This window comes from Notolepis coatsorum (assembly GCF_963971535.1).
Source record: "Notolepis coatsorum genome assembly, chromosome: 13".
Lineage (NCBI taxonomy): Eukaryota > Metazoa > Chordata > Actinopteri > Aulopiformes > Paralepididae > Notolepis > Notolepis coatsorum.
Genome location: NC_140177.1, coordinates 50,685,929 through 50,699,935, shown reverse-complemented (window position 1 = coordinate 50,699,935; position 14,007 = coordinate 50,685,929). Strand labels below are relative to the sequence as shown.

Below are 14,007 nucleotides of genomic sequence, written 5' to 3'. Positions count from 1 at the left end.
GACACAGCCCATGTTAACAGTTTAGAGCAGACACACAGCCCATGTTAACAGTTTAGAGCAGACGCACAGCCCATGTTAACAGGTTAGAGCAGACACACAGCCCATGTTAACAGATTAGAGCAGACACACAGTGACCATGTTAACAGGTTAGAGCAGACACACAGTGACCATGTTAACAGGTTAGAGCAGACACACAGTGACCATGTTAACAGGTTAGAGCAGACACACAGCCCATGTTAACAGGTTAGAGCTGACACACAGCCCATGTTAACAGGTTAGAGCAGCTACACAGCCCATGTTAACAGGTTAGAGCAGACACACAGCCCATGTTAACAGGTTAGAGCAGACACACGGCCCATGTTAACAGGATAGAGCAGCTACACAGCCCATGTTAACAGGTTAGAGCAGACACACAGCCCATGTTAACAGTTTAGAGCAGACACACAGCCCATGTTAACAGGTTAGAGCAGACACACAGGCTGACACAGCCCATGTTAACAGGTTAGAGCAGACACACAGCCCATGTTAACAGGTTAGAGCAGCCACACAGCCCATGTTAACAGTTTAGAGCAGACACACAGCCCATGTTAACAGGTTAGAGCAGACACACAGCCCATGTTAACAGGTTAGAGCAGACACACAGCCCATGTTAACAGGTTAGAGCAGACACACAGTGACCATGTTAACAGGTTAGAGCAGACACACAGCCCATGTTAACAGTTTAGAGCAGACACACAGCCCATGTTAACAGTTTAGAGCAGACACACAGCCCATGTTAACAGGTTAGAGCAGACACACAGTGAACATGTTAACCGGTTAGAGCAGACACCCAGCCCATGTTAACAGGTTAGAGCAGCTACACAGCCCATGTTAACAGGTTAGAGCAGACACACAGCCCATGTTAACAGGTTAGAGCAGACACACGGCCCATGTTAACAGGGTAGAGCAGCTACACAGCCCATGTTAACAGGTTAGAGCAGACACACAGCCCATGTTAACAGTTTAGAGCAGACACACAGCCCATGTAACAGGTTAGAGCAGACACACAGGCTGACACAGCCCATGTTAACAGGTTAGAGCAGACACACAGCCCATGTTAACAGGTTAGAGCAGCCACACAGCCCATGTTAACAGTTTAGAGCAGACACACAGCCCATGTTAACAGGTTAGAGCAGACACACAGCCCATGTTAACAGGTTAGAGCAGACACACAGCCCATGTTAACAGGTTAGAGCAGACACACAGTGACCATGTTAACAGGTTAGAGCAGACACACAGCCCATGTTAACAGTTTAGAGCAGACACACAGCCCATGTTAACAGTTTAGAGCAGACACACAGCCCATGTTAACAGGTTAGAGCAGACACACAGTGAACATGTTAACCGGTTAGAGCAGACACCCAGCCCATGTTAACAGGTTAGAGCAGACACACAGTGACCATGTTAACGGGTTAGAGCAGCCACACAGTGACCATGTTAACGGGTTAGAGCAGACACACAGCCCATGTTAACAGGTTAGAGCAGACACACAGCCCATGTTAACAGGTTAGAGCAGACACACAGTGACCATGTTAACAGGTTAGAGCAGACACAGCCCATGTTAACAGTTTAGAGCAGACACAGCCCATGTTAACAGTTTAGAGCAGACACACAGCCCATGTTAACAGGTTAGAGCAGACACACAGCCCATGTTAACAGATTAGAGCAGACACACAGTGACCATGTTAACAGGTTAGAGCAGACACACAGCCCATGTTAACAGTTTAGAGCAGACACACAGCCCATGTTAACAGTTTAGAGCAGACACACAGCCCATGTTAACAGGTTAGAGCAGACACACAGTGACCATGTTAACAGGTTAGAGCAGACACACAGCCCATGTTAACAGTTTAGAGCAGCTACACAGCCCATGTTAACAGGTTAGAGCAGACACACAGCCCATGTTAACAGGTTAGAGCAGACACACGGCCCATGTTAACAGGTTAGAGCAGCTACACAGCCCATGTTAACAGGTTAGAGCAGACACACTGCCCATGTTAACAGGTTAGAGCAGACACACAGTGACCATGTTAACAGGTTAGAGCAGACACACAGCCCATGTTAACAGGTTAGAGCAGACACACAGCCCATGTTAACAGGTTAGAGCAGACACACAGCCCATGTTAACAGGTTAGAGCAGCTACACAGCCCATGTTAACAGGTTAGAGCAGACACACAGCCCATGTTAACAGGTTAGAGCAGACACACGGCCCATGTTAACAGGGTAGAGCAGCTACACAGCCCATGTTAACAGGTTAGAGCAGACACACAGCCCATGTTAACAGTTTAGAGCAGACACACAGCCCATGTTAACAGGTTAGAGCAGACACACAGGCTGACACAGCCCATGTTAACAGGTTAGAGCAGACACACAGCCCATGTTAACAGGTTAGAGCAGCCACACAGCCCATGTTAACAGTTTAGAGCAGACACACAGCCCATGTTAACAGGTTAGAGCAGACACACAGCCCATGTTAACAGGTTAGAGCAGACACACAGCCCATGTTAACAGGTTAGAGCAGACACACAGTGACCATGTTAACAGGTTAGAGCAGACACACAGCCCATGTTAACAGTTTAGAGCAGACACACAGCCCATGTTAACAGTTTAGAGCAGACACACAGCCCATGTTAACAGGTTAGAGCAGACACACAGTGAACATGTTAACCGGTTAGAGCAGACACCCAGCCCATGTTAACAGGTTAGAGCAGACACACAGTGACCATGTTAACAGGTTAGAGCAGCCACACAGTGACCATGTTAACGGGTTCGAGCAGACACACAGCCCATGTTAACAGGTTAGAGCAGACACACAGCCCATGTTAACAGGTTAGAGCAGACACACAGCCCATGTTAACAGGTTAGAGCAGACACACAGTGACCATGTTAACAGGTTAGAGCAGACACACAGCCCATGTTAACAGGTTAGAGCAGACACACAGCCCATGTTAACAGGTTAGAGCAGACACACAGCCCATGTTAACAGATTAGAGCAGACACACAGTGACCATGTTAACAGGTTAGAGCAGACACACAGCCCATGTTAACAGTTTAGAGCAGACACACAGCCCATGTTAACAGTTTAGAGCAGACACACAGCCCATGTTAACAGTTTAGAGCAGACACACAGCCCATGTTAACAGGTTAGAGCAGACACACAGTGACCATGTTAACAGGTTAGAGCAGACACACAGTGACCATGTTAACAGGTTAGAGCAGACACACAGTGACCATGTTAACAGGTTAGAGCAGACACACAGCCCATGTTAACAGGTTAGAGCAGACACACAGCCCATGTTAACAGGTTAGAGCAGACACACAGCCCATGTTAACAGGTTAGAGCAGCTACACAGCCCATGTTAACAGGTTAGAGCAGACACACAGCCCATGTTAACAGGTTAGAGCAGACACACGGCCCATGTTAACAGGGTAGAGCAGCTACACAGCCCATGTTAACAGGTTAGAGCAGACACACAGCCCATGTTAACAGTTTAGAGCAGACACACAGCCCATGTTAACAGGTTAGAGCAGACACACAGGCTGACACAGCCCATGTTAACAGGTTAGAGCAGACACACAGCCCATGTTAACAGGTTAGAGCAGCCACACAGCCCATGTTAACAGTTTAGAGCAGACACACAGCCCATGTTAACAGGTTAGAGCAGACACACAGCCCATGTTAACAGGTTAGAGCAGACACACAGCCCATGTTAACAGGTTAGAGCAGACACACAGTGACCATGTTAACAGGTTAGAGCAGACACACAGCCCATGTTAACAGTTTAGAGCAGACACACAGTGAACATGTTAACAGGTTAGAGCAGACACACAGCCCATGTTAACAGTTTAGAGCAGACACACAGCCCATGTTAACAGTTTAGAGCAGACACACAGCCCATGTTAACAGGTTAGAGCAGACACACAGTGAACATGTTAACCGGTTAGAGCAGACACCCAGCCCATGTTAACAGGTTAGAGCAGACACACAGTGACCATGTTAACAGGTTAGAGCAGCCACACAGTGACCATGTTAACGGGTTAGAGCAGACACACAGCCCATGTTAACAGGTTAGAGCAGACACACAGCCCATGTTAACAGGTTAGAGCAGACACACAGTGACCATGTTAACAGGTTAGAGCAGACACACAGTGACCATGTTAACAGGTTAGAGCAGACACAGTGACCATGTTAACAGGTTAGAGCAGACACACAGCCCATGTTAACAGTTTAGAGCAGACACACAGCCCATGTTAACAGGTTAGAGCAGACACACAGCCCATGTTAACAGGTTAGAGCAGACACACAGCCCATGTTAACTGGTTAGAGCAGACACACAGTCCATGTTAACAGGTTAGAGCAGACACACAGTGACCATGTTAACAGGTTAGAGCAGACACACAGCCCATGTTAACAGTTTAGAGCAGACACACAGCCCATGTTAACAGTTTAGAGCAGACACACAGCCCATGTTAACAGGTTAGAGCAGACACACAGTGACCATGTTAACAGGTTAGAGCAGACACACAGCCCATGTTAACAGTTTAGAGCAGACACACAGCCCATGTTAACAGTTTAGAGCAGACACACAGCCCATGTTAACAGGTTAGAGCAGACACACAGCCCATGTTAACAGGTTAGAGCAGACACACAGTGACCATGTTAACAGGTTAGAGCAGACACACAGCCCATGTTAACAGTTTAGAGCAGACACACAGCCCATGTTAACAGTTTAGAGCAGACACACAGCCCATGTTAACAGGTTAGAGCAGACACACAGTGACCATGTTAACAGGTTAGAGCAGACACACAGTGACCATGTTAACAGGTTAGAGCAGACACACAGTGACCATGTTAACAGGTTAGAGCAGACACACAGCCCATGTTAACAGGTTAGAGCAGCTACACAGCCCATGTTAACAGGTTAGAGCAGACACACAGCCCATGTTAACAGGTTAGAGCAGACACACGGCCCATGTTAACAGGGTAGAGCAGCTACACAGCCCATGTTAACAGGTTAGAGCAGACACACAGCTAGTGATGCACCGATGTGAAAATTGTGGCCGATACCGATAACCGATATTAATATTGCTGTTCTGGCCGATACCGATATTTACCGATGTCGATATCTCTGTATAGAAAACACTTTTTTATGATAATCAAATAAAGAGCTATTTTCCAAAACGCATAATTTTTTTTACTTTTGTAACTTATTTTCAGAAATGACTGATATTTTGAAACTATTTAAGGCCAAAACATGTAAAAAGAAGAAAAAAAAGATTAATAAAAAAAAAAAAAAAAAAAAAATTTAATATCGGCCCTATCTTGATATCGGATCGATACCGATGTGTAAAAAAACGGCCATATCGGCCGATATTATATCGGCGGCCGATATATCGTGCATCACTACACACAGCCCATGTTAACAGTTTAGAGCAGACACACAGCCCATGTTAACAGGTTAGAGCAGACACACAGCCCATGTTAACAGGTTAGAGCAGACACACAGCCCATGTTAACAGGTTAGAGCAGACACACAGCCCATGTTAACAGGTTAGAGCAGACACACAGCCCATGTTAACAGGTTAGAGCAGACACACAGCCCATGTTAACAGGTTAGAGCAGCTACACAGCCCATGTTAACAGGTTAGAGCAGACACACAGCCCATGTTAACAGGTTAGAGCAGACACACGGCCCATGTTAACATGGTAGAGCAGCTACACAGCCCATGTTAACAGGTTAGAGCAGACACACAGCCCATGTTAACAGTTTAGAGCAGACACACAGCCCATGTTAACAGGTTAGAGCAGACACACAGCCCATGTTAACAGGTTAGAGCAGACACACAGCCCATGTTAACAGGTAAGAGCAGCCACACAGCCCATGTTAACAGTTTAGAGCAGACACACAGCCCATGTTAACAGGTTAGAGCAGACACATAGCCCATGTTAACAGGTTAGAGCAGACACACAGTGACCATGTTAACAGGTTAGAGCAGCTACACAGCCCATGTTAACAGTTTAGAGCAGACACACAGCCCATGTTAACAGGTTAGAGCAGACACACAGCCCATGTTAACAGGTTAGAGCAGACACACAGCCCATGTTAACAGTTTAGAGCAGACACACAGCCCATGTTAACAGTTTAGAGCAGACACACAGTGAACATGTTAACCGGTTAGAGCAGACACACAGCCCATGTTAACAGGTTAGAGCAGACACCCAGCCCATGTTAACAGGTTAGAGCAGACACACAGTGACCATGTTAACGGGTTAGAGCAGACACACAGCCCATGTTAACAGGTTAGAGCAGACACACAGCCCATGTTAACAGGTTAGAGCAGACACACAGTGACCATGTTAACAGGTTAGAGCAGACACAGTGACCATGTTAACAGGTTAGAGCAGACACACAGCCCATGTTAACAGTTTAGAGCAGACACACAGCCCATGTTAACAGGTTAGAGCAGACACACAGTCCATGTTAACAGGTTAGAGCAGACACACAGTGAACATGTTAACAGGTTAGAGCAGACACACAGTCCATGTTAACAGGTTAGAGCAGACACACAGCCCATGTTAACAGGTTAGAGCAGACACACAGTCCATGTTAGAGCAGACACACAGCCCATGTTAACAGGTTAGAGCAGACACACAGTGAACATGTTAACCGGTTAGAGCAGACACACAGCCCATGTTAACAGGTTAGAGCAGACACACAGTGAACATGTTAACAGGTTAGAGCAGACACACAGTGAACATGTTAACAGGTTAGAGCAGACACACAGCCCATGTTAACAGGTTAGAGCAGACACACAGCCCATGTTAACAGGTTAGAGCAGACACACGGCCCATGTTAACAGGTTAGAGCAGACACACAGTGACCATGTTAACAGGTTAGAGCAGACACAGTGAACATGTTAACAGGTTAGAGCAGACACACAGCCCATTTTAACAGGTTAGAGCAGACACACGGCCCATGTTAACAGGTTAGAGCAGACACACGGCCCATGTTAACAGGTTAGAGCAGACACACAGTGACCATGTTAACAGGTTAGAGCAGACACACAGTGACCATGTTAACAGGTTAGAGCAGCCACACAGTGACCATGTTAACAGGTTAGAGCAGACACACTGTTAGAGCCAGTATTTAGATTTTTATAAGAAAAGCCACTTAATTGTGACGTCTGTAGTCAACGCACTATAAAGGACTACAAATCCCACAGTGCCTGGCGCTAAAGCCGCAATGAAGGCAACCTGTTGAGAGACGCGGTCGGGAAACAGTTTTTAACCGTTTATTGAAATTATTTTATTGGGAAAACCACATTGAGATACAGTATCTCGTTTTCGAGAGGGTCCCATTACACGTACATCCAACTTGTACAAATACCCTTTAAGTTATAAAGTTATATAACCATTATCAAGAAAGAAAGAATACCTAAGTTGTTTGTTATTTTCTTTGAGTTTTCTTTTGAATATTGTAAAGGCCTATTTTCTTTGTTGCATGTGCAAATGTTTGGTACTTTATTTTGAGCAAACACATCGCAACATCATCGAAACCGTCGAAGGCCAAGCAACACTTCGAACTGTGAGTAATTTAAAGAAAGGAACGAGTTAGAACTGTGTTTAAAGCGTCTAGTGGCTTGATAGAAAGACTGATTGATTGATTGACAATGGAAGGAAGCCACGACACACACTGAGCCCATGTTAACAGGTTAGAGCAGACACACTGAGCCCATGTTAACAGGTTAGAGCAGACACACTGAGCCCATGTTAACAGGTTAGAGCAGCCACACGGCCTGTGAACAGCATGACTCAAGCAGCAGTGTGTCATCTAGGGTTTTGGCATGGAGCCTATTTGCAAGACACATGCGGTTCTCAGCAAAAATGGACAGTGAAATGATCTGTTGATCAGTCATATTGACATACCAGCAACATTACATAACTGACACTTTTTGCTATAGTTTCAATGTCTATAGCTGAAGAATATGTCACAGACAATTGCATGTTATTAAAGGAGAAAGTTGACTACGGTATATAGTCATAGCAGCACGGCAGCGGTAATGCTCTGTGGACACAACAACACGCGTGTGAGCCGCAGCAGGGGTAGCCGCCACGCACGGGTAAAAGTACGCGGTCTGCCTCGAGCCAAGCCACTTGTTGTATAACAATGTTATACTGTTATACTGAGAAAGAGAACTTCTTGACAAGAACATTTGAACGAGTTCCATGTCTATTGCTTTTGAACTGAAACCGGAGGCTGGGAAGCCTTTATCGTGTGTGAACATTTTAGCTGGTTCGGTAAAGCACCTAGAATTGGACTGATTTTGAATCGCTGTGGGAAAGCATCAAGAATGAGGCTATAAGTAGGCTAGCATTGCTGTTTACATAGATGAAACCCATTTCAACTGTAGTGAAATTGCAACACCCCCCTGTAGTGTTCCTCTGAGCAGGTTATTTCTGCTCTGCGATGTTTCCGAGTGGCACTAGGAAACCGGGCGGATGTAATGGATAGCTTCTGCGTTTTCAAACGGTCCAACTGGAGGGTAGGAAACTGACTGACAACTGTGCTGCCGGGCCAGCAGCCTGACTTCCACATGCCACACTAGCCTGCCCTGCTGCCCCCCCCAGCATAATGTAGCTCAGCCCCTGTTTGTTTTTCCTCTAGCAGTGGACCCATCATTAATGCACCCCTAATCCTAGAAACGACCATGGCTGAATGTTCATTTATATCAAAAGTCAATGACGCATGATAACTGCTTGGAATGGTAACTTGGGAACAGCTTGTTCCACAGTTAGGGAAGCGACTCTCTCGCTCTCGCTCTCTCTCTGATTTCCCCTTTAGTCCCAGATGCTTGTTCCTAGAAGGTTCTGAGATCATTTCTTTTATTTGTCTGTAGCCAATTTGTTTGTGTAATGCAATAGACATGGTTCAGGAGATCATCAACAACCACACAAACAGCCACTGGTATGTTCACGTGGACCCTGATAAATTACTTAACATCTGTGTTTTGAAAATGGATACCCAGAAGCTTCCTTATAGGGAGAGTAGAGTACGCTGGACATCTACACTATTATCTGTAAACAAGAGCTCAGTGTCAGTTTGGTGTATTACAACATAGTAGTTGGTGGGCTGCAGTTGTGTGACTCCTTATTTGTTGATGTTTTCAGTCCGGTAAATTTCTGTGCTAATGTGCTTGAAGTGTTTCTCATTATAACAAGAGGAAATTCAATTAATCTCAGATGAACCCTATCCTGTGTCAAGCGAGAAACCAAACATCCGTTTGTCACTTTCATTAGCTGCAACCCCTATAGGTCACTCTGTTGGCCGGTCGTCGGTTGGTTGGTCCACAGAAAATGCCTCCACCGTCTAGCAACTATAGGTTTCTCCCTAATGAGGTTGAAATCGGGCATGGAGGTCAAGTGTGAAGGTGGGTGTGTGTTCATGCCAACTGGCTCAAAGATGGCGTGGCGATGGGAGTGGCCTATCGCGAAACAAGCTTGCCGCCGTTGCAAATTCGCGCTTGTTTCTAGTCTTAACCCTGTTTGCCATCACTTGTGTTTCTCTTCAGGATCCAAGACAACAGCTGGATCATATTCCTCCTCATCATGGCGGGCATCTTCTGGCTCTATCGTCTGGTCAAAGTCTTCTGTAACGTCCTGAGCTACTGGGAGATCCGCCAGTTCTACATCAAAGCACTGAAGATCAGAATGGTGGGACCTGTGGTTGTGGTGAAAAGTGACTGGAGGCGAAAGAGTTCAGGATTGTTAGCATTAGCCATATCACATTCATTGTCCATGTTGTCCTGTTACGGCTCCAAAGAAAATGGGTTCCACTTGTTCCACAAATATTTTTATGACAAGGCTCCATCATTATATCTTTGTGTTTTAATCCCTGGTTTAGTGTAGGAAATATACAGGGGCAAAGGGCAAAATTGTCCCCATGAATTGAATATTGTCCTAAAATTAGCAGGGACAAGGGTATATAATTGTCCCAAAATCTTACTAAAGGATTTCTGATATTTACAGCAAATTGAACATCACAAAGTATTTATTGGGACTTGAAGCAAACGAAAACTACTAATGAGCAAATAGTCCCATAATACATTAAAAATAATCCCTGGAAATGGTTTACTACTAGGGGTAATGTTTTCCCTCAGTAGATTTTCAGAATTTGCTACCATAACCATGCCATTCAACTCCTGGAAGCCTGATTCCAAACATGGGCAAGAACAGTTGGACATGAACAGTTGGACATCCAAGGAAGATCATAAACAGTTGCCATAAACGTACAAATATCAAGACATACTGTTAGCTGATCACTCTAACCTTACCGATAATGATGGATGTCACTGGCTTGAAGGTTTAGTGTCATCATGTTAATGTGTGTCAATGTATTAATCCTTTTGCCTCGTGCTCTTGTCCTTCTCCCCAGGATGAGCTGTGCAACTTCACTTGGCAAGAGGTTCAGGACCGGCTCATCAGCCTGCAACGAGAACAGCAGATGTGCATCCACAAGAAAGAGCTGACCGAGCTGGACATCTACCATCGCATTCTGCGCTTCAAGAACTACATGGTGGCCATGGTCAACAAGTCCCTGCTCCCGGTGCAGCTGCAGCTCCCCCTGCTGGGCAACCTGGTGTTCCTCACCCAGGGCCTCAAGTATAACTTTGAGCTCATCCTATTCTGGGGTCCCGGCTCGCTGTTCCAGAACAAGTGGAACCTGCACCCCAAATACAAGCGGGCCGGGAACCGCTTGGAGCTCGCCCAGCAGCTCAGCAGGGTCATCCTGCTGATGGGCGTGGCCAACCTGCTGCTCTGCCCTTTTATCCTGGTGTGGCAGGTGCTCTACGCCTTCTTCAGCTACACGGAGGTGATCAGGAGGGAGCCCGGGAGCCTCGGCGCACGCCGCTGGTCCCTGTATGGACGGCTGTACCTGCGCCACTTCAACGAGCTGGACCACGAGCTGCACAGGCGCTTAGGCCGCGGCTATAAGCCCACCTCCAAATACATGAACTCCTTCACATCGCCACTCCTGACCGTGTTCGCTAAGAACGTGGCCTTCTTCTCGGGCTCGGTGCTCGCGGTGCTCATCGCCCTGACAGTGTATGACGAGGACGTTTTGACCGTGCAGCACATCCTGACGGGCATCACCGTGCTGGGCGTGCTCATCACTATCACCAGGTGAGCTTGTGGTTGTGGAGAGACCGGCGGCCTCTTTTGTTTACCGGCATTAGTGTTATACTGTGTGCACTGTCTACTTATTTATATGGAAATATGCATAATAAGATATTTTAGTCACATTATTGTCACCCAAGCAGCCATAACTTCCTCCGAAGGTGGCCGAGATCAAAACGGTCGAACTCCTGACGCATGTGGAGGAAACTCTTTTGTTTGTCCCAATAGCTTAAATCTCACACCTTGATGAGAGCCAAGAGGCTAAAGGCCCCACCCCTCTCTACTCTTAAGTGTTCCCCTAGCTGGCCAGAATGAGAGCACTCCTCTTGACTTAGCCCAAGCTCATTTAACCTATTATGCACTTAGGTTAGGTGATGAATCCAGTTCCACCACACACACGTCACACACACACACACACGACACACACACACACACACACACACACACACACACACACACACACACACACACACACACACACAATGGCCATCCGGTGCTCTCAGGATGATACTGGTCTAAACGTGTGAAGATGACATGTTAATACGTTCCCTCACCGACTCAGATCCTTCATCCCAGACGAGCATATGGTGTGGTGTCCGGAGCAGCTGCTGCAGTGTGTGTTGGCACATATCCACTACATGCCGGACCACTGGAAGGGCAACGCTAACAAGAGTGAGACCCGTGACGAGGTGGCACAGCTGTTCCAGTACAAAGCGGTGAGGAAGGCAGCAACTCGGCGCAAAGAAAAGACACAGCTCATTTGTCACGTCCGGGGAGAGACCGGGGATTGTGTTTGGCAGGGTGGAAAATGTACTTTTTCTTCAGCCAGACGGCCCACGTTGGGCGCTGGATTCCAGAATTTAAACGCCAGCCACTTTCTCCGCTTGACCCGTCACCTGCCAAATAGATTTTTAGAATGGAAAATAAATGATGGTTGATTACCTGCCAGAAGAGTACACAAAGGTCTCCAGCCACAGTCAAACATTACCATGATTCTAATTGTGGCTGGTGTTAATTTCCCACCCTTTTCTGGCTCTGACTGATCTGCTTTTTGATTGGATCTGGCTGATGCTCAATCTTACAGTATAATGGTGAAGTGCATCACGACATTGAAGCCATATGGTGTTTTAAAGATTTATTTTTTTGGCGTTTTTTATCGCTTTATTACTACTGGGCAGTCCAGTAGGGAGAGACAGAGGAGAAACGGGAGACATAGTGGGGGAAGACATTCGGGGAAATAACGACGGATTCGGGAATCGAACCCGGGTCGCCCGTGTCGCGGCTGAGCGCGCTATGTGGTTTGCCACTGGGGCGCCCCACCATATGGTGTTTTAGATGTTTTTTGGGATAATCCATTGTAAATTAGTTATATAAAAGTACTTTCTGGCACAACATTGTTAATTTAGAATTAGGGAGAAAAACGAAACACTAGTACTACTACCCTACTACTATGCTACTATATTTATACTACTCATCATGCTAATATGTCTATACTACTATTAGGGATGGGTACCTTTCACATTTGAACCGATACGGTACCGGTACCTGTGAATCGATACCGGTACCCAACGGTACCTTTTTTCGGTACTTTAGTCTCAAGAAATTTAATTTACCTACCTCAGTAGTGAAAAAAATAAATGCAAACTTCAAATAACTACAATTTCGACAGTTTTCGGCTTGCCATTGCTCCGACTGCTTTGTTGTTGAATCAAGTCAAATCCTAGGTAAGCATATATTGTGCGTGTGAACGTTGACATGAAAAGAAAAAAAGTAAAAAAAAAAAAAATCCCGTATCTCACTTGAATCGATACTCGGTAGTACCGACGTGTTTCGGTTCGGTACCTCAAAAGTACAGAATTCGGTACCCATCCCTAACTACTATGCACTCAGAGTGTAACACTCAAGCTCGATACTATTTGACGAACACTGCCACTGACCCCTAGAATTTGTAAGTCGCTTTGGATAAAAGCATCGGCTAAATGTAATTTTTTTTAATGTGGAATGTGATTAACCGTCTTTCTGCTCTCGGTACCTCAGGTGTTTATCCTGGAGGAGCTGCTAAGTCCTATAGTGACGCCCTTCATCCTCATCTTCCTCCTGAGGAACAAGTCTCTGGAAATCATCGACTTCTTCAGGAACTTCACTGTAGAGGTGGTCGGAGTCGGGGACATCTGTTCCTTTGCGCAGATGGACATCCGGCGCCATGGAAACCCAATGGTGAGGCCGGTTTATTAGAGGGCGTGCGTTATAGTACCGTATTGTTCAGAATATAAGACAGGTTTTTTTTTTGTTTCGCTGCAAATTACAGCTGAAAAAGTGAGGTTGCCTTTTATATTTGTGCTCTAGAGATTGGAAGGTGACGCAGTAGAGAACGTTTGACTTATACGCTGTATACGTCAGACTCGGTGTGCCTGGTCAGAACAACGGGGCAGACTACAATATATTTGCATTTGTTAGCCATGCTAGCGATCTAAATAATCAATCCATGCCAAAGCTAGATATGTAAAATGTGAAAGACTCACACTCACAGCCATGCTGATTTGGCTAAATGATATCCAGCTGTTTTCGTTTGAAACAACTTTTAGTCCGGGGAGTGTCATGGTTTCTCCATAGAGCCTCGTGCCCTCGTCGTATTCTTTTAGCGCAGCAGCTCGTGCAGGTCCGGGGCAATTAAGTCACGTGACTCAGTTGCTATTGCTGATTGGCTCGAGCATGTTATGTTTGTAAACAGCGAACAGGTCTATAGTAAGTCTGTATTTAGCCCCTCTCCCGGTATAGCAGTTTGATATCA

General features: G+C 46.0%; 1 protein-coding gene across 1 annotated transcript in view; it reads left to right on the top strand.

Annotated features, from left to right (window-relative positions):
• The window catches only part of atg9b (autophagy related 9B), a 58,514-nt gene that overhangs the window by 10,756 nt on the left and 33,751 nt on the right, over window positions 1–14,007 (top strand). The window contains exons 5-8 of the mRNA XM_084327291.1: window positions 9,611–9,752; window positions 10,474–11,222; window positions 11,779–11,932; window positions 13,254–13,433. Coding sequence (XP_084183417.1) covers window positions 9,611–9,752; window positions 10,474–11,222; window positions 11,779–11,932; window positions 13,254–13,433 — 1,225 coding nt within the window. The remainder of the gene's footprint in view (window positions 1–9,610; window positions 9,753–10,473; window positions 11,223–11,778; window positions 11,933–13,253; window positions 13,434–14,007) is intronic.